This window comes from Octopus bimaculoides, chromosome 1, assembly GCF_046866305.1.
Source record: "Octopus bimaculoides isolate indiv1 chromosome 1, ASM4686630v1, whole genome shotgun sequence".
In the NCBI taxonomy this organism is placed as follows: Eukaryota; Metazoa; Mollusca; class Cephalopoda; order Octopoda; family Octopodidae; genus Octopus; species Octopus bimaculoides.
In genome coordinates this window covers 167,799,697-167,826,358 of record NC_142928.1, presented here as the reverse complement: position 1 = coordinate 167,826,358, position 26,662 = coordinate 167,799,697, and the positions used below count along the sequence as shown (strand labels likewise).

The 26,662-nt window shown below is 35.3% G+C and overlaps 1 protein-coding gene across 4 annotated transcripts in view; it reads right to left on the bottom strand.

The window, feature by feature from the left end:
* Positions 1–26,662, bottom strand: part of LOC106869320 (EVI5-like protein) — a 304,412-nt gene that overhangs the window by 48,124 nt on the left and 229,626 nt on the right. For all 4 annotated transcript variants that reach the window (XM_014915019.3, XM_014915018.3, XM_014915020.3 and 1 more), the window contains one exon: positions 21,741–21,801. In XM_014915019.3, coding sequence (XP_014770505.1) covers positions 21,741–21,801 — 61 coding nt within the window. The remainder of the gene's footprint in view (positions 1–21,740; positions 21,802–26,662) is intronic.

The following is a 26,662-nucleotide window of genomic DNA, read 5'->3' as shown; positions in this document are numbered from 1 at the left end:
AGAATGAGAACCCAGGTTCGAAATTTCCCCAAGACACCTGATGGAGGCTGGAGGGGATTTTTTTTAAAGGGTGTGTGTGTGTGTATGTGAGACCTTGTCTTGACACTGCAGGTAGTATAATTTGTTTCCAATCTTCTGCTAAAACATGTCTGGCCATGGGGAAATACTACTCAGCTTGGAAACAGGTGAGGGTTGGCAATAGGAAGGGCATCCAACCATAGAAAATCTGTTGCAAAGAATTTAAAATTTTGCCTGACTTCTGCCCATGCTTTTAAATTCTTTTTAACCAATAAAAAATCCTTTTTAACTATATAAAGAAAAAAAAAAGGGGTGCTGTAGATATATGGAATTTTGTCAAAATTAATCCTGCAATGATTACAGCTTAGAATAATAATTTTAAAAATCTGATTTCTGTAAAAATATTTATCTTTGTCATGCTTTTAGCAAAGACTAAAACGAAATCTAATCTGCATCAATCATCAGTGAACCATCACACTACAGTACATCGGAAGTAATGGGTCAATACACAGGTCAGTCAACACCTAAGAGAAAACTAAAACCAAACAGCCATCTATACATATATTTCATTTTATTATATTGTCTCTGTTTCAACAACACATCAGATTATTTTCCTGACTAAAGCTTTAACATGAAGCAGTATGAAACTATATACACATTGCTTCACACACACACAGAGAAAAAATAAAATAAAAAAATAATTGTTTCTAATTTGAGGCAAAAGACCAGCAATTTTAAGGGGAGGAGTTTAGTTAATTACATCAATTCTAGTGTTTTAATTTATTGACACCTCCAGAAGGATGAAAGACAAAGATGACTTCAGAGTAAATTTGAACTCAAAAGTAAAAAAATAAGAACAAATCCTGTAAAGTAGTTTAACTGATGCTTTAATGATTCTGCCATTCTATCGCCCTGATAGCAATGGCAATTGTTTCTAATTTAGGGAAAGGAAGTTAGTTATGACCTCAGTATTTGGACTAGTACTTTATTTTATCGACCCTGAAAGGACAAAAGACAAAGTTGACTTTGGCAGGATTTGAACTGAGAATTTAAAGTGTTGGAAGAAATATTGCAAAATATATTAGCCACAAGGGCCCAAGACATAGAGTACAAAATACAAGACACAAAAAGGAGGGTACATCAAACAAAAAGAAGTCAACAAAAATAAAGAAATAACAAAATTTCCCCAATGATGAGGAGGGAGACCTTCTAGAGGAATTCAGGGAAAACACAACACAAAGACCTGGATTACTCTGCCATATCAAAGGTTACAAAAGTGCCCAAATAACAATTCTTTTTACTGTAGGCACAAGGCCTGAAATGTAAGGGGAGAAGGTTAATTGAATACATCAACCCCAGTGCTCAAGGGGCACATATTTTATTGACTCCAAAAGGATGAAAAGTTAAGTCAACCTTAGGGGAATTTAAATTCAGAACTTAAAGAGCCAGAAGAAATGCCCCAAAGCATTTTGTCTGGCATTAGTAACTCTGCCAGCTTACTACCTTAATGATAATAATACTGTTGGTTATCTCATGATCAGCTATGATCAAGGAGATTCATTGCTTCAGGTTTATAGACACAATCTAGCTGAAAACCATGCTATACAACAATGATATGCTGTAGTTTATCACTGGGGACAGAATGTAACAATTTGGGCATATTCTTTCCTGCCTACTGTCCAGTCTATTTTATAATAAAATGAATAGGAAGTAGGAATATAACTCAAGAGCCATGATGAAGTATTGCTCTCATATCGGAAAGTCTTGTTGCTACAAATAAAAACATCTTGCATGATATTTGAAAGAGAGCCATCCAATAAATTAATGAAGGCTATCTCATTAACACACAACTTCAAGTCTACAGACATACTATTTTCTCTCTGTGCCTATTTTATCACTACTACCATGACTTCTGCTCCTCTGAGCCAGCTAGTTACAAACCATCTTCACCTGAAAGACTTGAAATGCTTGCCTCTTCTCCTTTCATCAACCCTACTGTGTCTCATTGCCTAAGACTTCATATGAACTATCAGGCTCATTTCTTTCATCCCAGTATGCCAACCCTGTAGAATTCTCTCCCCAACCCATTTTTTTTTCTTACACACATTGACTAACAGATGTTTAAGCTGAATATAAACCATCTCAATCTTTTACCATCTTGGAGAGCTTATAAAGGTTAATAACTAAACCATGAAAAAAGGTTACCTATTTAATTTTAAGTTCACACGCTTAATCTTTAAACTTTTCTTTGAATTAGGCAAAAATCAATAAAGTCATTTGAAGAACATTAGCATGACATTAAGAGTGTTGCACTACTAATCACATGATCATAAATTCAAATCTTATGACAATTACAATCTGATGTTACTGGTTGAAGCAGACTACTATTAGTTTCAGTGTTTTCAGTATATAAACAGCTCTAATCTTTAAGCAGTAAGAAGGAAATCCAACTTTGGAAACAATTCTTCCAACAATATGGAACTCTTCTCCCCAATATATAAAATTATCCCGTTCCTATTAACATAGACAAATAGATATAAAAACAATTTTCAATTACTAAACAGGCACAGGTGTAGCTGTGTGGTAAGAAGTTTGCTTCCCAAAAAACATGGTTCTAGGTTCAATCCCACTGTGTAGCACCTTCGGCATATATCTTCTATTGCAACCCTGGGCTGACCAAATTCTAGTGAGTAGATTTAGGAAACCTGTCATTTGTCATATATCATCATCATCGTTTAACGTCCGCTTTCCATGCTAGCATGGGTTGGACGATTTGACTGAGGACTGGTGAAACCGGATGGCAACACCAGGCTCCAATCTAATTTGGCAGAGTTTCTACAGCTGGATGCCCTTCCTAACGCCAACCACTCAGAGAGTGTAGTGGGTGCTTTTACGTGTCACCCGCACGAAAATATATATATATATATTTGTGTGTGTGTGTGTGTAAATATTACCTTACTTGGAAATAGGTGAGGGTTGGTGACAGGAAGGGCATCCAGCTGTAGAAAATCTGCCTCAACAAAATTCTGTCCAACCCATGCAAGCATGGAAAATGGACATCAAAATAATGATGAAACACAAAATACTCATTCTTAGAGAGCTGGTTATTAAACTGAAAACCGATGCTGTGGTCAGTAAGTAGCTTCGTGCCAGAAACATTACACTGAAGTGGTGATAGAAGCAACAAATAACAGAAGAGGGACTAAGTGCTAATAACAGTTGGAACATTTAATACAAGCCAGCAGATTATGGGCTGTTGCTTGATAATGATTATCAAGTAATAGTTATCTTGTACTTTCTAAGATAAAGGTTCCCATGACGGGAACCTATATCCAGTTGTTTGACCTAAGAAATAGCAGCTAAATCTCTCTCAAAACACAGTCCAGTCTTAGAGAAGGGATACACTGATTCTGGATATATACATATACCAAGGTAAAACATGGGATGGTCATGGCTGGAATGTCTCATAATAGGGTTACTTGATCATAATGATTTGAAGGTTAAACAGCAATAACAACTAGTGCAAGAGGACAAGCTAGACATAAACATAATAGAAATTAAGGCATGATAGTGAAACACAACGAAGTCAAATGGAGAAATCTAAGTACCCCGAGAGTAATATCAATGAGTAACAGGAAGCAGGAGGCAGAATTAGATGCTAGAATAGTAATGTGCCTGCTCCAGCATTTGATCCTCAGAAAAGGAGAGGCTGGTAAAAAAAAAAAAAAATGCTATCATCTAAGTATTTGGTTTGCATGCCTATCCTCATCTACAGTCATGAATGTTCGGTAATAAGCTGAAAAAGTATGACTACAAGTGGCTGAGTGAAAAGGGGGTTCCTCCAAAGGAACACTAGAGTAATGTTACACAACAGAGTGTATAGCTCAGAGAGTTTCTCTAGGTTGAGCTGTTACTTCTCTTCACTGAGAAGCCATAGCTCACATAATATGGAGCTGTGACCTCTGTGGTTAGAATGTCATAGAAAAGGATTGCAAATCCTTTTTCAAACTGAGCCAAATGGCAGAAGAATTAGGGGTAGACTAAGAGTATGAGATGATTGGATAATATCCACAGCCTCTGTTGGCCATGCTGGGGATGACTGGATGACATCCATAGCCTCTGTTGGTCATGCTGGGGGTCTAAAAGGAAAGTTTAACAGTTTGTCAGTTGCTTCTGATAGGACCCTATGAAGGATGTTCCTGAGGACTAACTCCAATGAATATTAATGGAGGACAAGAGTTTTAATTAATGCTCTCAGTTATAAAAAAGAATTTTTGTCTTGTGTAATGGTATTTTGATTTTGGTCTGTATCCAAAGTAGGAGTAATGCGTGACCAAGAAATATGACCAGCGGATCTGAAAATGTAAATACTGAGAAAATGAGTTGACTCATTGGATAGACAGCACGAATTTGAGGTTGATAAGTATCAAATGTAAATCGGTGAAATAGATATAGGTAGAACAATGTGAAATGAATGGAGAAACGTTATTGAGATAATGGCAGGTAGTACACAAACATTGTAGAAATAGGTCAAGATAAATACATAGTGGACATATAAGAATAGAAACACCTAAGACCAGCCAACGAAGTAACCGTATTGTGGGTGTTCGACCTGCAAACGATAGCAACCAAACCTCTCTTTAAAAGGACGTATCCGATCCCTAGATAACTATGTTGGGGGGAAAAAAAAAAAAGAAAGAAAGAATGGTCATGGCAACGATACTTTTGATTACAAACCTACATTATCAGGGTTGACCTGAGTCTAAACAACATGCATCAAATACAAAAACAGACGAAGATAAAGAATACGCACACCCAGTGTTTAGGGTTAGGGTTTTTGTTACGCCGAAAAACGGGTGGTGTGCATATTCTTTACCTCCGCTACAAAAATATTTGTTTTGAAGCATTGTTAGTGACCTGACTTTTAAGGAGAGATTTTGCTTTACTTATGGAAAAACCTCAACCTTCATTATAGTAGAGGTGAATTTTAAGGAGAGCAGCGATAAAGTTCCACTGCGAATCTAACTGTATTTTTCTTACTTCAGTTAATATTTACTACAATCAACAAGTGGGGTCCCTTCGAGGGACTGTTAAAATATTAGCCAAGTCTCCCTCAAACCACACCATAATGTCTTTGCAGAGAAAAACATTGGATAATGTAGTCCTAGATATGTCTAGAGAAAATAGAGGTGGTACAGTCACGACTGAATGCCTCTGATCGTAGATCTGCAATTCAGCCTGAGCCGGGACAAAAACATCAACAACCAGTAGTTGCCGTCACTTCGTCTATCTGTAGAAGACAAAATGTCTGAAGAAAGAATGGGGCTGATTTCAGCATTATTCTTTTCTATGAATACAACTTTTCTATGAAGTTTATGTCTAGCTTAACAGACGTAAGTAAACCTCTTAATAATCAAAGTAGAGGATGATTATTTTGATTATTCGTATTTATTACTGAAGTTGTTTACCAAATGATATTAAAGAAATAAAAGAACCCTTATCGATTAAAAAAAGAAGCGGAGAAAGAAGAACGAATTTGATAGACTAAATACAAACAAATACATTTTATTGTGGATGAAGACAATGCACACATTAAAGTATGTAAACAAACACATGTATGTATGTGTCAATAGTAAATACTAATTAATCATCTACAGCGTCCATCTTGGCCTACAGTTTTTAACTTCCTCTTAACACAGACCACCACCTCTGAAGTCCTTTTTACACAAAGTTCAACAAATTTTCACAGTCAAAACGAATGCTTAAACACACACACACATACATACATTCAATAATCGACCCGATTTTGCAACTGTTCCCCTCTCCCATACATCAACAATGTCGATAAAATGACACAAACTTCTGTTATGTGATTGATTAGACCAGCTTTTTGATGCCCCGCCCCTCTCTCTCTCTCCCCACCGAAGAGCATAACAACAGTAATGAAGTTTTTATAAGTAGATATTGAATATAACATTCAGTCACTCAGTACTCTTTTGTCTTCATAGTCCTATTTAATTAGTTTTTGAGCTGGTTTGATTAATGTAAATAATATTTCTCTCACAGACGGTTAGTTGATAGTTATAATGCAGTGCGAAAAGACGACAAACAAAACAAAACAAAAAAAATCGTTATTTAGAGCAGAGTTAACCAAACAATCCAATTTATCAAGAACTTTCACACTGACCGAGGAGGGGAGTCCTCTAACATGCAGTCCGACTGATTTCGGGTTTGCATTTGTTGCTTTATGTTATTGTTTTCTTTCCCCTTCACCCAACCAGCGGCAGCAGTCAGTGTTAGATTAACAACAAAAATGTATCTTTAAATTGTTCTAAAAATAACGCAATATATGAAAAATAAGTCATGGAATATATGACATGTCCCTCACCCACAAAAAAAAAAAAAAATTGAGGAGAAAGGAGACAGCGATATGGAAAGGATGAAAACATTTCGAACCATTGAACAATTTTAATTTCCTCCAAAAACAGCCCAGAAAAAAAAACTTTTGAATGAACCACTTAACATCAATCAACTCTAATCACTCTATATACTTTGAGCCAACGTATTCGTTCGATTTGCTGGAAATAATAATCAAATCTCACACAAAATCCTAAAAAAGGAGGTGGGGGAGGACACATTATGCCGAGGGGGTGGGGAAAGAAGACGGGACGATCACAGGTGGAGCATTTTCGATCATAAAACATCTTAATCACGGCCAACTTGAGGTTTAACAACAGCCAATTATTCAATGACAGCCTTTACGTTGTTGCTCGACCTGCTAGAAATAGCAGTCAAACTCTATCAAAGTATACCCTACTATTTAAAAGGAGAGGTTGCATTGGACAAGTTAGTCCTAAATAAATATATATATATATATAAAACAAATGGTATCGGCTAGAATGCTTCTAATCACAGGTCTACCCATTAAGGGTTGACCTAGGGCTAAACAACAATGAAGGAAGGGCGGTAGATTTCGTTGTAAAAAGATTCGGCGTCACTTTTCAGTCTCGTCTACTAAACCACTTTTACAGCAATGATTTCTAACAGATGTATAAGTGGAATATACATTTTAGGGCAGGGCAGGGTATATTCCATTAAATCTGATCCAGTACAAGGGCTGGTGTCTATCGTCCCCAGAGGTTAAATAGTAGGCCACACAATTTTTTGCAGGTGGGAGTGGAGGAAAGGACTACATAGTTTCAGTCTTTTAATATAATTTCATTCACACCAAAGCTGCTTTACAGGAACATATATCGACTTAGTACTTTAATGAAAGTTAAAAGTTGACCTCGGTGGGATTTGAATGACTGAATGTAATTTGTCCGGCACACTAATAATTACTGAAAGTCCCATGAGGACAGCAATAATATAAATATGATAAAACAATTTGAAATGACTAATGAATTTTTAACTTTGTGTAAAAACTTTATGTTAGTATATTCTGTTGTGTCTGGGGAGTCATTTTCTTATTGTGCCTTAAAATTTAACACACTCACCGGTAAAATTTCCACTTATTTTTCTTTTTATTTTCCTAAAATTTTCGTTGCTTCTTGCAACCTTATCAATAGATTCCAAAAATAACTCAGTGTCACACTAGTACTTACTTTCACACACACACACACCTCCAACAATGATGATGATAATTACGATTATAGATGATCTGATCTTCAGTTTGGCATTCCAAACGACTTTTAGCCCAGTCGAAGAAAATTAAGAAAGCAAACAAGAAAATTTAGTGGTTTTCATTTAAGTGAAAATAACACTGTAATATTCAGAATAACAATTCGACTTTTTGTGACTGGGCAATAGGTTCATTCATATTTGTACGTGTAAGGGGATGATCATTACGAATAACTTCATGCATTATTTTTATTGATCCTGAGCAAAGAAAAGCAATGTCAAACTTCAGCTAAATTGATTAATATCACGATCAGATACGATCTACGTCAAAATGTCCAGCTCTTAATTAAAAACAGATAATATCATTCAATTGATTTCTTATTTCAGATATTTTTAAGGGACAAGAATTAATGAGAGATGTTAATGAAATGGGAGAAATGAAGTGGCTATAACTAGGAATTTAATAAATAAACTGGGTCGTACTTTCAGATCACAAGGAATAACTTGATTATATTTTGCCAGTGCGTTATTGATTTATCATGAGTGTCTATTAAGGTTACTGAAATGACAATTGTGATGATGTGGTGGTGGTGATGCTAATCCCAAAGAGACTGCTAACATTGGGTATCATATCACTAACTTTAAAGGAAGCAACACAACTTTATCGATAACTTGAAAAAAGGAAGAAAGACAGAAGATCCTGCCTCATTGTATTCAATCATATTTCCAGGGCGAGTATTTATTCATCATTTGTATGTATCTTATCTATATACTGCGTTTCAGTTTGAAATGTTGGAAAATGTTAGAAGCATGCAGAGGGGTATTTATGGAATATTTGAAGTCGGAACTCACGCAAATTCCTGTGTTCAGTATCGATAAAACAAAGAAGTAAACAGATAGGTATGTGTGTGTGTGGTGTATACAGACACACACACATACATATATATATACACATACACATATATACACACACACATATATGTATACATACACACATATATACACGCGCACACACATATATATATATATATACATACACATATATATATATATACACACACATATATATATATATATATACATACACACACATATATATATACATACACATACACACATATATACATACACACACATACACACATATATACATACACACACAAATATATATATATATATATATATATACATATACACAGACGGGTATACTAGATAAGGAGACATACAGGTAAATGGACAGAGCAGACGCGCATGGTGGTTACTGTCAAAGAGTGTACACTTTACTGAACCTATTACCCTGAGACGAATATTATACAGAAATAACATAACAATCTTTGTTTCTGAGTGTGTAGTACCAGATTTGAAAACGTATTACGACCAGGTTAAATTACGATACAGTAAGAACAGAGTTACACTAGAGACAATCAGATTGGGATTAAAGAATTTTCAAACCTAACGGACACGGGATGTATGAAGGTCGCTCACCCTAATGCAGTTAACTCAGAATCTCAGAACCAATAACAGTTATAATGTTTCAAAACGGGAATCAGAAAAAATAGTTTTCCCCCATCATGATTGTATTTTCGAGTGAATTTATGAATTGGAAGAGCTTTAGTGGGTGTGCAACGTACCAGACACGCTCAGAACATTCGCCGCTGGTAGATATATAAATAAAAAGATACAGATTAAAGGGGAAGTTTTGAAAGTTGCATAACTGATGTCCCCAAATTTTGTTACTTACCTTCACCAACAGATGGTCATCGTCAGTTGGCTCCGGACCACTTAATCTTCTATTTAGATCCATACATGTGATTGATTAAGACACACTTTATATTCGTATATTACTAAGTAACAAGTGTATTCTGTGTTCCTGTGTTATTTAGTCCCAATGTAGATGTTATTTAGTCAAATACAAAGCGGTATTGACAACCGAAGTGGATTGTGGAAATATTCACGGAGGTAATAATAACAAATATTTAAGAAAAAACACATTGAGGTTATGTGGTGTGGACTGTTAGGGTCGGGGGAAACCCCCGCAACGTAAAGTCAAACTGTTTTGTTTGTGAATGGGCGAGTGTCAAGTTTAACTTCAATTGTTGAAAAAAATGACCCCGATATTGAAAAGACTGTCCATCGTTATTGATGCACAATAGGACAGTGTTGCCTTGCTGTTGACCAATAAATGATATCATATAGAGAATAAACTATGCTGGCTGTCCGTGGTGACAACAGTTTCTTGTGGATATTTATGGCAGAGAGAGAGAGAGAGACAGGGTAGGGGAGATAAAGAAGAATAATACAAAGGGAGGAGGTATAAAATAAGAGACAGAAAGAGAGGGGGAGAGAGAGTAAGAGAGATATATAAGTGGAGGAAAGAAAAAAGTGTGTGAGAGAGAAGGCGGGCAGACACATGGAGGTAGCTAAAATAAAAAGACTATCGGATAGAAGAGATAAAGAAAGAGAGAGAGAGAGAGAGGGGGAGGGCAGAACAGCAAGATAATATAAAAGTAAAGTGGAAATGGAAGGCAAAGAGGAGGAGGAAATGATAGTGAGAGAGGAGAAAAATATTCAAAGCTAGAAATAGAAAATGTTAGGGGGAAAAAATTGAAGGAAGGAGGAGAAAATGGAGGAGTCTATGACAATCAAAGAGAAATAGAATAAAGAGTGGGGAAAAAAGGGAGTTAGAAAGAGAGAGAGAGAAGTTAGAGCGAGTGAAAGAGAAATAAGGAAGGGGAGAGATAGAGAGAAGAGAAAGGAGGATAGAGAAAGGAAAAGGAGAGAGTATGTATGTGTGTGTGTGTGTGTGAATATTAGATTTATAGATAAAAATATAGAAGAGTTAAAGACGAAAGAATAAGTAGAAGTTTGCTGTCCCAAAGAACATAACAGCGTAGTTGGGTGTGTACACGTAACACTTGAGTTGTCTATATTTTTTTTTACAAGTTTCAGTCATTGGACTGCGGCAATACTAGTACGGTACAACATTCAAATTATATCATCGATATACTAAATAAAGGTCTCGATTCTTCACCAAAAAAGAAAAAAAAAAGAGTTAATTAGAATAATTGATATGTTAATTACTAATTTATAAACCTATTTCGAACATCGTGATCTCCCTGTATACACATCGTGTGTGTGTACACACGCCTGTCTGTCTGTCTACCTAAAAAAAGAAATATTGTAATCAACAGACAAGAAAGTTGGCCAGTGGACTGGACGACGATGATTTTTTTTTCAAATGTACATGAAAATGAAATTCATTTACAATCATATCCATAAACTCAGTCTCAGTTGTGTGCGTGTGTGTGTGTCTAACATTGTGAACAATTGTGTGGGCGAAGACAATTCTTTCGCACACACACACGAAAGCTTGCGCACCTTCATTGTGCTTTTTGTAACGCGATAGGGCGACATGCTAATCAAATGTAAACAAGAAATGAAGTTATCTAAAGGACAGAATAACACAAGACTAGGAAGGGATGGATAGTAACTGACGTTCGGCCGTTGCTGTTTATTGCCAGGTCAACCGAAACTAATAAACATATGACCAAAAGCATTCCAACCATGACTATCTCGTTTTCCCGGAATCAAGCTTTATTTATTATTTTTTTTAAAGACGGTAGTGTATATATAAAGGTAGACTTACTTCCTATTTCTAGCAGGTTGAGCGACCAAGGGAAAGCGACATCATTTTTGCTCCCATAAGAGAAACTTAGATAAGGCATTGAGACAGACTTTTTAATCAAAGGAAAGGAAACGAGGATTAAGACATTATCTGATCTTTTTTTTTTAATCTTAAATCCACATATCTCGTTTAAAACTTCATATGCATCTACCGACCTACTTATCTCATATGCTAATGTAAAAAAAAATGTAATATCAGATTCAGATGTGTCGATAGAACCCGTTCAGTCATTAAAGGTGAATTTCGATTCTATAGACCAGGTCAGACGTTTTCGGTCACTGTGCAGCGGTACACGTGAGTGTCACATATGGTCTGTTGGTGGAGTGTCACGGGTTTTCGAGGTAAGTCGGAAAATTGCAATGTCTTTAGAAAACCCGAGTGTTTTTAATATGCCACACCGGTGGTGCACGTGCATTTCCCTGCGGTAAAGTGCAAAACGCGTGAACCATCGTTGTTTTAAAACGGTTTTAATACTCATTCACCTACCACCTTATATATTCTTTTATTCTTTTATTTGCTTCAGTCATGCTGGAGTACCGCCTTGAAGGGTTTTTAGTCAGACAAATCAACCTCAGGACTTTCTTTTTTCAGCCTAGTACTAATTCTATGTCTCTTTTGCCGAACCGCTAGTGTTACGGGGGCATAAACACATCAATACCGGTTGTCAAGCGATGATGGGGAGGGGACAAACACAGATAAACACACACACACACACACACATATATATATATATATATATATATATATATATATATATACCAGGAGGCCAATTAATCGATATTAATTAATATATGATTAATTACCATATTATATATATATATATATATATATATATATATACATACATACATATATATATATATATATATATATATATACACACGCGCGACGGGATTCTTTCAGTTTCCGCCTACCAAATCCACTTACAAGGCTTTGGTTGGCCTGAGGCTATAGTAGAAGATACTTGCACAAGGTGCCACACAGTGGGACTGAACTTGGAGCCATGTAGTTCTGAAACAAGCACCTTACCACACAGCCGCACCTATAAAACTTTTAAAAAGCAGATGTATGCTGTAATACTTTAGAGCAGTGGTACCCAAACTTTTTCAAGCTGATCTCCCCTTGGCACCCAGGCCACATTCCTAGCACCACCCCTATTCACTGCCTCAAACATAGATCAACTGCATTTCACATTAACCTAATTAACCCATTATTTTGTTGTTTTTACATCCACCCCCTCCTTGGTCACCCCACTTAATGCTCCACTTTTCTTCACCCCGGAGCAGTACTACCCACTTAGGGAACTACTGCTTCAGAGCCTTTTTCAGTGTGTTGAGGATACAAAAAGTTTGACAATCACAGGACTGTAGTTTGTATCCGAATTACTGAAGCAGGAAGATGTGTGGAGTATCGTCTGTACAAAATTACCTTTTGACCAGAGCCTGAAAACTTCATAAAATTTAATGTGATCTTAAATGAAGTGGGGTGTATTTGGCCTACTCTTAATATTTGGTTTGCAGATATTGTGAATAGCTTGTTGGCTGAAAAAGTTGTCAGTTCACATCCTGACTGTAGCACTGTGCACAACTTTGTGTGTGTCCTAGATTCCATGTTACCAATAGCATCTGTTGCATGGTCAGGTTGTTGGCGACTAAACCGATACCCCCCCCCCCCCACCAGGTTAACCTAGTGAGGAGGGTTGCTAGCAATGAAGTAGGATTGAAAACAAGACCTATCAAAAGGATGGACGAACCCAATGTAGATTGAACAACTATCTAGCAATAACATGGGCACTAAAAAGTTCTGAGTTGAGGTCTGGCATGCTGGAAGGCCACTAAGAAGCATCCCTCAGCTTTTGTTAAAGCATATCTTTAGGAGAAGGTCACGCTAAAAAAAACAAAAAGAGAAAATGGATGTGCAGGGGAAAACATTGAATATTTTGGGATCTTTTGCTTGCATTTGAGATCATGGCGCTCAAAATCCTGAGCCTGCAACCAAATTGGCAATAGATATCTTCCCTTGGCTTCTCTCTGGATCATATCAATAGGGTGGAGAGAGTCCATGAGGTGTTATACAAGCCTTTTTGAACCTAAAATTTTGCACAGGCATTGCTTTGTCAGTGATGATCATACTGTTTATGAGTTGACAGATATAGTATACGTGTGTGTGTGTTTTGAGTAACATCTTTTTTTTACTTTGTATTTTAAAGAAATTAATGGCGAAAATTAACCTCAACTCCATGGTGGACATGTTTAAAAGCATAAGTATTATTAAAAAAAAAAGGAAAACACCTAAAAATCAATACTGAAGAAGAAAATCAAATAAATTACAAGTGAAGAATATATACAAACCAGATATTAAAACAAGACATAATAAAGTTTTTCAAATGTTTTTTTCATGTTACATAGTTTTTTTAAAAAGTAAGTCACATGTCTTAAAACTAATTGCTGACGTAAGTTGAGGTATGTCTGTGCATGTATATATGCCATTGAACCAGGTAAACAATGATGGCTACAGAGTTAAATACAGATATTCTATTACAGATATTATTTCTTGAGCATAGTAGTATTAAAGGTCATCTGCCTCCCATCCACTCAAATCTCTGAAATCTAGAGCCATGTAATCATTAGATTATTGAGCATTATGTATAATCACTGTAGTCAACGATGGAGTTTCTACTTGGTCACTTATGGGCAGAAAATTGATAGAGTCTTTAGATTATCATGATAATGATGATAATCATTACCACCATTTTAATGTCTACTTTTGGCACTTGCTTGGGTGAGGTGAAATTTGTTGAAGCAAATTTTCTAAGGCTGGATTCCACACAATATTAGAAATGAATGACACTGCCTATAGGACAGGACAGTGGTCTTCATTAATAGCTATCACACAGTGTAAAGACAGGACATAGATACACACACGTACAATGAACTTCTTTCAGTTTCTGTCAACAAAATCTACTCACAGCTCAGAGTAATAGTAGAGGACTCTTGCCCAGCAGTGGGACTGAACTTAAAACTATGGGACTGTAAAGTAAACTTCTGAACCAGATGATCATGCCTGCACACACACATACACAAACACTCAAACTGAATGTTTACAAAACAGATATGCTTTGCAAAACTTTGTGCTTAGTCAAAGCAAAATACTTCAGTGTTAGTTTTGTTATAAATGTTTTATTTGCTCTTGTTTTCTTGGCTGATTTTAATAGCACTAGCAGTAAACGAAAATTAAAAAAAAAGAAACCTCTCAAGTTTGCTAAGTAAAAATCACTTAAAGAAATGTTGAGCACTAGATATGTGTGTGAATTGTTGGACTAATATTGTTATAAAAGGATGTCCTCATTTATAATAAGCATTAAAAAAATGAAGTTTAGAAGATGCATTTATTTGCAGTCAAGTAGTTATACACAAGGAGTAATACAGCCTTGATAAAGGTGCAATAAAACAGCAGGGTTTGAACTAGAGGCCTCGAACTAGAGCAGTGGTTCTCAACCGGAGGTCCATATAAGGTTTTGTTATTAAAATTTTATGTGCAATAAACTGTTTATATTTCTACAATACACAAAATATTTAAACATATTTTTTATACAATCTATAATAATAAATGTGAAATTCTATTTGTCTGTCTGTCTAGGACCCCTGTATCACAGTCCACATTTGCTCTACATAGACATATACCTTTTTGGAATCAGGATGATTCTGAGATTGAAAATTTGCCATTCATTTGTTTCTTGAACATCCAACGTTGAGATCAGGGCTGCATGAGGGTTTGTTATAAGCAAACAGTTGAAAATTCAAATTTTAAAAGAACTCCAAAAATCTGTGAGCTTACAAGTTTTTCATTTAAACTGAATTTAAAGTAATACCATATTGGTAGGGTACCAATAAATGCTTTATTATTATTGCTTTCTTTAGTTTGGGGTTGCAAGCCTAATTAGCCCCCTGCAGGGAGTGCAGCTTTTAAGACAGTCCCTAATAATAATTTAATCATAAAAATATAATAGCTGTTTTTAGACATCCCCAATTCCTGAGTAAAAATAGGAATCAAAGGAGTCCATAAGCAAAAAAAAATGGCTGAGAACCACTGAACTAGAGGATGAAGTGTTTAACAAATAGGAAAATATTATTTATTATTCATTTATTTACAAAGACAAAAATGATGGGTGGGTAGAATAATTAGAGCATCGGACAAAATGAATTAAAGTAGTTCTTGGTCTTTAGCTTCTAAATTCAAATCCGGCTTTAATCGTTTTGGAGTCAATAAAATACCAGTACAATCAATGAACACCTTCCCCTCAAAACTGCTGGCCTTAAGTCTATATTTTTATTCACATAACATTGTTTCAAATCTTGAACTGATGAGGAGCCTCTAACATGACATGCTGGAAAGAGCAGCCAAATTTCCCTCAAACTATCCCTACTATCTCAAAAAGGAAATACACGTTTAACATTGTACTACTAGATAGTTTATGATAAAAAAAAAAATGAGGTGGTTATGATTGAAATACTTGGATCATAGGTTTGCTTTATCAGAGTTAACTTGGAGTTAAATACCACTTTCGACCAATAGGACATAGGAAATGATTGTGTGACTTTCATGCCTTTCATATCAAAGACTAACTTGATATAACATGGAAACAGCAGAGGACCGAATATGATTTCTAACATCTATGCACAAAGCATATGATTTAAAAAGGGAGTGACATAAGGATTTGACATGTAGGTTATTGTAGTAGTATTAAGGATGTTAGTAAATAGTAATAGTTACAATTGAGTCATGCACTCGTCTCACTGAGAGATTACTTGTAATCTAGGACATCATAACATTATGATGTGAATGACAGAAACCTAACAACAGTAGACAAAATATTTCACTACAGTGAAATTACTTTGTTTTTACTTTTGAGCCTTTATAATTTTTTTTTTCATATTTCCTCCAGAGTCCAACAAAACCTTCCATCCTCCTGAGATAAAGTCACAATTAAGTACTGGAATCAATGTAATGGACTGTAACCTTCCACCAAATTCGTAATCTTGAGCGCAGTTAGAAATCATTTACATTCTTTTATTCTTTTATTCTTGTTTCAATCATTTGACTGTGGCCATGCTGGAGCATCACCTTGAAGGATTTTTTTCAGTTGAAGAAATCGATCCAAGGACTTATTCTTTGTAAGCCTAGCACTTGTTCTATTGGTTTCTTTTGCTGAACCATTAAGTTTCAGGGATGTAAACACACCAACATTGATGGTCAAGCGATGGTGGTGGGGGATGAACACAAATAAAAAGACACACACATAAATATATACAAATATATACGACGAGCTTCTTTCAGTTTCTGTCTACTAAATGTACAGATACCTTCAAATCATTCCAAAGAATTTGGATTTATACCAAGTTTTACTGGATGAAAATTTTAGTTTTTTAGATTATTTTACAAACAGAGGACTTTGGAACATTTGGATGGGTATTTCAGTACCTAGGGTAGACATAAAAAGTTTTGTTTTTTAGACATATATTCTTCATTTCATGTTTACCCCGCCATACTACCAATGTTGACCAAGAGAAAGAAAGACAAGGGTTGATAAAGCTTGGCACCAGTGTCATTTTAGGAAATGCTATCAGAAGGCAAAGAGCTGGAACAGATACTACTAGGCATCTTGTCTGACACTATCAATTCTACCAGGTCACGTCCCTGGATTCTGAAAGGAAGGAAAACAAAGTTGACCTCAGCAGGATTTGAACTCAGAAGCCAGCAGACACCTGGAACTAATACCACAGGGTATTTTTTCCAGCACTCTTATGTCTCTGCCAATTTGTTTGATAATACATGCAAAACACTATATTCTTACAGTTACTAACTGTTCAGTCTGGTTAAATACCACATTGCCTCATCATTTTGCTAGAGTAAAACAAACATGCATACAGTTCTTTAACTACGTGTCATTTAGACAGTACAACACACAATGGAATAGTCTATATTTTTGTTGGCAAGGTTTTTATTTATTTTCATATTTGCAAATACATTTTTTTCTTTGTATTCTTATAACTATGAGTAGCTGCTTCTTACTTGTTCATGAATGTTTCCTTATTGTTGCTGTTGATAATTGTTCTTGTCCTAAAACCAGGTACGCTAGCATTCTTGCAGTGAGATGATATGTTGAAAACTAGGCCTTGCACATTTTACAATGTATAATTAGTATGCAGAGATGCACTTTGAACTTTTGCATGCTGGTGTCTTGTGAGACAGTCTCACTGCTCCTGTGGTGATTAATGCATGTATGACAAACCACCTGATGTGCACTCTGAAAACAATGGCCATTTATAATAATATCAGGTGCTAACAAAAAATTGGTGACCTTCTTTTAATACTACTCTATCATTAATGTAATGTTGTTTGACTTAAAACAATCTTTGAATAATAGGTTACCTCCTATGGTATTTTCCCCTCCAGTTTTCTGTTATTCAATCAAAATACATTTCTGTGTTATTTAGAGTAATTTTTTTCTTCACTTAGTAACATTATTTTTCACCCTTTGCATATGTGAGGGGAGAGAGGAGAGGAGGAGAGAGAGAGAGAGAGAGAGAGAGAGAGAGGTGGGGAGAGAGAGGAGGGGAGAGAGAGAGAGAGGAGAGAGAGAGAGAGGAGGGGAGAGAGAGGAGGGTTTGCAAGAGTATCAATATGTTAGGCACTGTTGAGAATAAGAAGTAATGATTTCTAACTCTGGTATAAGGCTACCTACTGTGCAGGAGAAATGTGGTTGATTTTGTCAACTCCAACACTTGATTGCTACTTATTTTATCAACTCCATAAAAACAGAAAGGGGAATTGGGTTTTTGATGCACTTTGAACTCAAAATATTAAGGCATTTAATTCATAGCTCAAATCGTTTCTACTAATTCAGTAATCTCTTACTGTCAGAAGTACTGAGATCTCTTTAGTTTCTAGTTGTCAGATGATAGAAAGAATGTCTTGCATTATATACATACATAAATAAATATATATATCAAACACACACACATACATCCACAGGCAGTCTTCAATCTTTTCTACCCGAGGAGTTTTTTAACCCAATATTTATGCGATTCTTTATAACTTTGATGCTTCAAGTATCATTGTTCTAAAAAAAATGTATTATTTTACATTCGTCTTGAAGTTTCTAAATTCTTTTGACATCTATCTTATATATTACAAGGCAAGTTGTCTGTCTGTCTGTCTGTGTGTGTGTTGTGTGAACCACTTCTACTCCTACAATTTTCAACCGAATTTCACCAAATTTGACATGTGCACTCTTTGACTTAGAACGCTTTTCCTTATAGTTTTTTCCTTGAAATTCTGTGCCCCCAACATAAATAGACTACTCTCAATTCACCTAGGGTTTGGCTTGAGCCAGTGGGAAAACGTGACACACACCCAGCTGGAAAAATTCAATACTTTACTTTGTCAGCTGTGGCAAGCTCTTATCGACTGCTTACACAGTACTGCCAGCAGTATTCATTTGCGAGTTACGATTTGCCTCTGTTTTCACATAAGTGCTCTTTTTCATATAATTATCCCAACTTAAACTAGCCACTTCAAAACTCTTACCCAAAATTAAAAATTCTTAATTCGGTCTGTTTGATTAACATTTTTGCCAACTATATTTTATTATTTTTTGGGTGCTACACATTCACCGCTTTTTCCTTAGGACTTTTTCTATTGCAGTTTGACTTACAAGAGATGCTGCAGCAACTGCTGCTGTGCATGCTACGGAGACTACAGGGGAAAGACAACAACGGATGTTGCTCTAAACGGCAAACAGGAAAACATCAGGTAACCATACCCTTGTCACCTTATTTAATCCACTGAATGTTTTCCACCTTTTTAAAATATTGACACTAATTAATGTTTTTTATTGACATTTACTTGTCAACATAACAGTGTCATCTCAGCTCATTGTAAGTATTTCTTAAAATTTGTTAAGATATTGATATTATTTACCTTTTATATTGACATTTCATTAATGATGTACAATTGTCATCTTATTTCATTACATCATATTTCTTGACATAATGTCCCCAAAGAGATTCTCCATTGGTCAAAAAATTATCACAACCTCAATTGGCTGTCTGAAAGAGCAATACTGACTCCAAAAAAACATCACTGTAAGTAAAATTAACGAGCAGCTGTTGCAGTACCTATGGTTGTTAGTTCAATTCCTGAACCAAGCAGCATGTTGTGTTCTTAAGCAGGGCATTCATTTCATGTTGCCTCAGTCTATTTTGCTAAAACCGGGTACCAGCTGAGTGCTGGTGCAGCACTCTTTATTCCTTCAGCTGTTACATCCTTGATGTTCCAATAGAAGAAGTGTCTATATCTGCTCATACTTACACAGCCACTTACAACAATCAGCAAATGCACAATACTTGCTACAAAGTCATCGCTGATATTAATTCGTTTTCAAACCTTTTCATTTGAGCTACTTTCTAACACAATCTCCTACATTTTTTTTTGTGTTACAGTTTAAGTAATTGATCACACAATGCTCAATATTCTTTTATTGGTTTCCATTATTAGAGTCTGGCAATGTTGGGACACAGTATGTCATGGGTATAATCGATTATATCTCTCATGCCTTAACCCTTTAGCATTCAGATTACTCTGTTAACTGTAATGATTATGCATTCATATTGTTTTAAATTAATCATGTGTTATCTCATTACCCCAAAACTTTGATGACATGGTTTGTTTATTTTTAGAATGGTAAGTGTGAGTGGCTGGATCTGGTCAGTTTGAATATAGAATAGGTAAAATATTTGTGCCAGATGAGGCTAGTTTAAATGCTAAAGAGTTAAGTAACCATTTTATACACAGGTATAGACAGACTGGAACCTGATACAGCTCTCTAGTTTGACAACTCTGGTCAAACCATCTAACCCATGCCAGCATAGAAGATGGATGTTAAAGGATGATGATGTACTTATTCTATTGAGCTTAGAGGGATAAAAAACAACAAAAAAAGCAAAGCAAACCTAGCCAGGATGTGAACTTATTTTGTTGCTATTATGTGACATTAACAGTACTTTAGTGCTACAGGTTGTAAGCCAATACACTTCAATGATAACAGAAACAATTAGCATGGACAGTTAACACACAAACATACACACACACAGATAGGTTAGCTATTTTTGTGTCGGGGGGGGGGGAACTATATAATGTAAAGTTTATGCACTATTTATCAACAAATCTCTATTTCAATTACCATATCTTTAACATCCTGTCATTAATATCATTATACACATTTCAATAATCAAGAAACAAGTAATAAACACTGATATATATATATATACAGAGAGAGAGAGAGAGAGAGAGAGAGAGAGATGACTAGTAATATTAGATCCTAAATGCATTACATTGCATGACTGAAGTTTTAAAAGGAACTTGAACATATTGTAAGAAGGTATGAAATTTGCAGGGATAAAAAAAAGAATAGAAGAAAAATCACCCACACACACACACACACACACACACACTTCCTTTTGTTAAATGTTAGGATGAACAGGCACATATCATTTAAATCCACTGATCAGAATGACCCATAGAAATGGAACTTAACTCTGCTTTTCATACTGTTACATGATACATGGCAAACCTAAGCTAGGCTAGGATGTAAACAAATATATAATTTCCTCAGAATAGCTTTGTACCCATTTCTCCCATTAAATAAACTGAGGCAATGTAGAGTGAACTCTCAGGTAGAACTACAATTATAACTGGTTTGAACTAAAATCGTGTTATACATTAGTTTATATCTCATCCAATTGACTATTTTTTGCCTCTATTAAATTTTATGAGTGGCCACATACATATACCTGTCTTGTTTCAGGTGAATGTTTATCAGTTGTCACTTTCTAATCAATGGCACTCACCTCACATTTTGTTATTTTCAATATGTGCCTCCTACATCTTATTGGTTATATCTACACCAGTACTATGTTAACAACTTATAATAAATTGTACTCCACCTGTGACAAATCTGATAGCTAAATGGGTGTGACGTTACTATCCCCTTAGGTAAGCTTCTCCACATCTCTCACACAACCAAAACTTGCAATCCTCAAATCTCCAAGTAGTTCACTTGGAGCTGTACAGGTAAAAAATACTGGAAGAAGTTCTCCATGAATACCAACTCTTGGGAAGTAAGACAGTTCATAATGTCATGAAATGCATGAAAATATCCTTTGCTTTCTTGACATTCATTTTGCAGGGATTATGATGGTGGGCTCAGCAATTGAATAAGAATAAGATAATGGGCAGCATCTGCAACTGTACAATACAGGGCAACTTGCACATGCAGGCAATTGTTTTTTGGAAGACTAAAAAAAAAAAAAAAAAAAAAACCCACCCCAAATATAAAAAAACCCTCTCAACATACCCGTAGTTCAATCTGTTCTTCATTTTCTTTACTCTTCAATGCTGTATAATCTTTCTCCAACCTGTAAATATACAAAATGTAGGATGATTTATACTGTTTGTTAAAACCAGTTAGCACCACCTTGTACTTTTCTAATTCTTTAATATATATGTGTGTGAGTGTGTGTCTGTGTGTGTGTGTATATAAAAACTTGTGTGCATACATGTAAAACCTACTGGTTGTAAATTCAACAATTTATATTCTGTCATTGGCACAGCACTATATCACTGGCAAAAAGAAAGCACTTAGCACCTGATGGCTCAGTTTTCCCACCAGTAAATTGATACCATAGAGGCAATCCTGAATTAATCACTAGGAGAGCAAAAGACAAAAATAGAGGCAATTTCCAACTGAGAGGGAAGAAGAAAAAGAAAGGGAGTGTAAAAGACAAAGAGGCACTAATCGGTACCTATATTTGCAGGAGTGTTCTACTGTAAGACATGATAAAGACCAAGAATTCTGCAAAGCTGACAAGTATTTTATCATTTTTTTTTAGATTGTAGTGCTAAGTTCAAATCCTTCCATGGTATTCTGGAAGATAGAGGAATACTTCCTGCTTCCAGTGGTATTTTTTAATTGTTAGCTCAATGCAAAGGTGTATGTGTGTGTGTGTGTGTTTGTGTGTGTGTGTGTGTGTGTAAAACAATCATCAATATCCATGATCCATGCTAGCAAATGATTCTTTTATCTTTTACTTGTTTCAGTCATTAGACTGTGGCCCTGCTGGCGCACCACCTTGAAGAATTTTTAATCAACCAAATCGACCTCAACACTTACTTTTTATAAACCTGATACTTATTTAATTGGTTGCTTTTTGCTGAACCACTAAGTTACGAGGACGAGAACATTCCCACAGCAGTTGCCAAGCAAGGGGAGGGAGTAGACACAGATATAAACCCACACACACACTTGTGTGCTTCTTTCAGTTTGTCTACCAAATTCACTCACAGGGCTTTGGTTAGCCAGAGGCTACAGTAGAAGACACTTGCCCAAGGTGTCACACAGTGGGACTGAACCTCGAACTATGAGGCTGGGAATGCTTTAAAGTTCTCCTACGTTAGGATTAGAATTAATTGGTTGAAGTCAATATGGTTTTTAAGACTTGTTAAAATCTATGTGCCATCAATTAAAACTTCTGTATATATAGTTATGTGAAATGTATTATGCAGTAAAAAACATTATGTCATCAGAGACAACAATCCCTTTTCATGACTATCAAAGGCCATTGGAATTTATAAGAAATTCATAAATATACCCAAGCATATAACACAAACTAGATATATCAGAGATAAATTATTAGACCTTATAGATTAGATTTTCTGTTACCTTTTGGTTAACTATTTCATTTTCATTCAAATTTGATAAACAAAAAATACCAGTGTTACTGCTTATTAATCCCAAACAAAATGCCACATGAAAGATTAAGCATCTATCAGCTTTAACTGATTAAATAAAAATACATTAACTCATTTTTGCTCAACCAATGATAAAATGTCCTACTATCTCTATAGAACACTAAGAGCAACATCTCTAAAGTTTTTAATTTGAAAAGCAATCTAACATAGTAACACAAAATATTCATCAAAATAGCTAACAAATCTTAATGAGCCTAATACTGACTAAATTAAGAGCTCTTGTTCAAGTTTCAGTCAATTTATTTAAGTATTGACTTCCTGAGTACAAACAATCAACCACTGTACAAGCAGAGTTTAGGCTAAAATTAAGACAAGATGAGTTTAACATAGCAGACACAACACAACCTGTGATTTCAAATGATATTTAGGTAAGGAGTGTAAAATAAATTACTTTCTTCTGTGTTAACTTTTTCAGTATATTGCAGAAGGAATATGATATAATATAATGTGAGTGTGTGTGTATTTGAATTGCATTAAAACACTAGACTTGATGTAGTCAAGTATGAAGTTCCGTAAGTTAATAACTGATGACACATCTCGAAAGAAGGACCATTACATACAAAAAAAAAAAAAAGACACTCTTAAATAGTAACTAACAAATCTTTTCTCTCTCTCTCTCTCCCTCACACACACACACATACTGATCCTCATATTCTCTTTCGTTTCTGGTTTTTTTTTTTTTAACAATTAACTTTCACACAACCTTGGATAATGAAACAATTTGTGTCTTTTAGAAATATCTTTTATGCTTTGTTTCTTTTATTTCTTGAATAAGGATTGGTTGGTTCTATGCATCTTTCTTCCTGAAAACTGCTCTTCATTGATGCCCAAAGAGCTTTTCCTAAAATAATGTGTTAGGATAGGATATGTAATAATTCTAAAATATCACTAAACCAGTATAGCCATTAGTTCAAAGCAAGCATACACACACACACACACACACACACACATATATATACATATATATATACACACACACACACACATATATATACACACACACACACATATATATATACACATACACACACGCACATATATCTATATCTATATCTATATATATATATATATATATGTATATATATATACATATACATACACTCACACATTACATATACATGTCAAAGCTGACATGGAACATGATGCAGCTTTGTGACTCAATGGACCCTGTTAAACTGTCCAGCCCATGCCAGCATGGAAGTGGACATTAATTGATGATGATGATGAAGATATATATATATATATATATATACATACATAAATATATTATCCACACACACACATTCATACATACATACATACACCCACACATAGGGAAATAAAACACTTGATAATAACTGCAGAATACATAGATTAAAACAGAGAAGGAAGCAAAAGACATGACTTAATAGTGTTTGTGTGTGAGAAAAAGGAGTGCGGGGGGGGGGGGGGGAGAATAAATCTTTTAAGTTGCATATTTAAAAATATTCTGAAACTTGATTCAATCTTAAGCAAAAGACAGGATTGATTCTCCACATAGTTGTTCTCCCTTACTGGGGGTAATTTGTTGATATAGGACAAAAGCAATCTTTATATCTCAAACACATAGTTCTTAAGTTTTTTTATTCAGAATTTGATATAACTTTTTTTGTATTTCAACAGTCAAATAAACATCCTTTCGCTGTGAGTTAATGAAATGACTTTTACTGCATTAAATCCTATAACTTTTAATAAAAACACTGCAGTCTACTTCCACCCATAAAATAAATGGAAATAAGATTGTGTACACAATATAACTTATGAGTTATTACTTGTCACATATTTTCCACACACTTCCTGTTGTTGCATGCTGCTACAACAAATTGCATAATTTCATATTCTATAGTTTCAGATTTAAGTCAAACACACATATACCACAAAACAAGCACAATGCACACAGACATAAATATGCAAGCAAGCACAAATTCGCTGTCTAATATTTGAAAACCTTAACTAGTACATAAAGCATAAAAAACTTTTATTGCTCAATAAAAATTATGACGTCAGAAATACATCACCAAGGATGATACATTAGAAGTAAAAATATGCCAATGAAGGACCCTGTATGGAGAAATTGAATCTACTAGAAACAGTAGCCAAACCTCCTTCAAATCATACCCAACTGTTTTTTTTTGTTTCAAAAAAAAAAAAAAAAGAAGGGGGCACATTTGATAAAGTGGCCCTCAATGCAATTTAAAAATACTAAGATGAATGGTCATATTTGGAACACTTTTGATCAGAGCTGATTTCACTATAACAAACTAATAACAGAGAGTCTAAGTGGCTGCTTGATCTGCTAGAGATATCACCCAAATTTCTCTCAAATTGCACCTTACTGTCTAAAGAAAGGAAAAACATATTTAGCCAAAACAGGAAAAGAAAAGAAATACGATGTGAAAATGAAGCAGTAAAAGCTGGAACATATTTTATCATATTTCACCTGGATCAAAGCTGACTTGGAGTTAAATAAACAACATTAATAATGATGACGCTGATGATGATAGCAATGGCAGTGGTAGTAGTGGTGATGATGGTATTTGAGAGAAACCTCTGAGAGATATATCCTTTTTTTCTTTTCATACATGGAAGCATCTGAGTAATGAAATATATTGCCTCCAGCATGAGGGACACTCAGCTGGAAAGATCAGAGGTCAATGCATTGCAGAAATACATTGAAGAAGGGAAATCATTTTCACAAAATAGAATAACAGTTGTTAGAATGAAGAACTGTGTGTGTTTACTGTAATGTGTTTGAAGAAAAAAATCAGATATAAACGGTGAAATTGCAGGAAGGTTAGTCTGACATGTGGTGGTTGTGTCAATGTTTAGCCTTAACTCAATCATGATTGAATGGACCTATCTGAAAGACACACCAACCATGACCATTCAGTCTTTCCGTCTTCACCTATAGTGTATCTACGACTATATGATCTAATATCTAAGTGCAAGCATGGTTGTGATAGGCACAAGTGTGGTCGTGTGGTAAGAAATTTGCTTTTCAACCACACGGTTTTGGGTAAGTGTCTTCTTCTATAACCCCAGGCTGACCAAAGACTTGTAAATTGATTTGGTAGACAAAAACTGGAAGAAGCCCATCATGTATATGTATCTGTGTGTGTGTGTGTTACTGTCGACTTGCTTTGACATTGCATGATAGTCATAAACAAGTATCACCATCATGAAAGCAAACTTCCATGAAAACATGACTGGTCATGGAGGAAATATTCTGTACTTGAAAGTAGGTGAAGATTGGTGACAGGAAAGGCATCTGGCTATAGAACATCTGCCTCGACAAATTCTATCCCACTCATGCAAGCATGGAGAAATGGGCATTATGAAGATGATGATGGTGTGTTCTTGCTATGACAAGACACTAAGTAGGGTGAGATTTACTTTATTTTCTCATCTGCAATAGTTTAAGTGGCATTACTCTCACCATTCTGGGGAAGC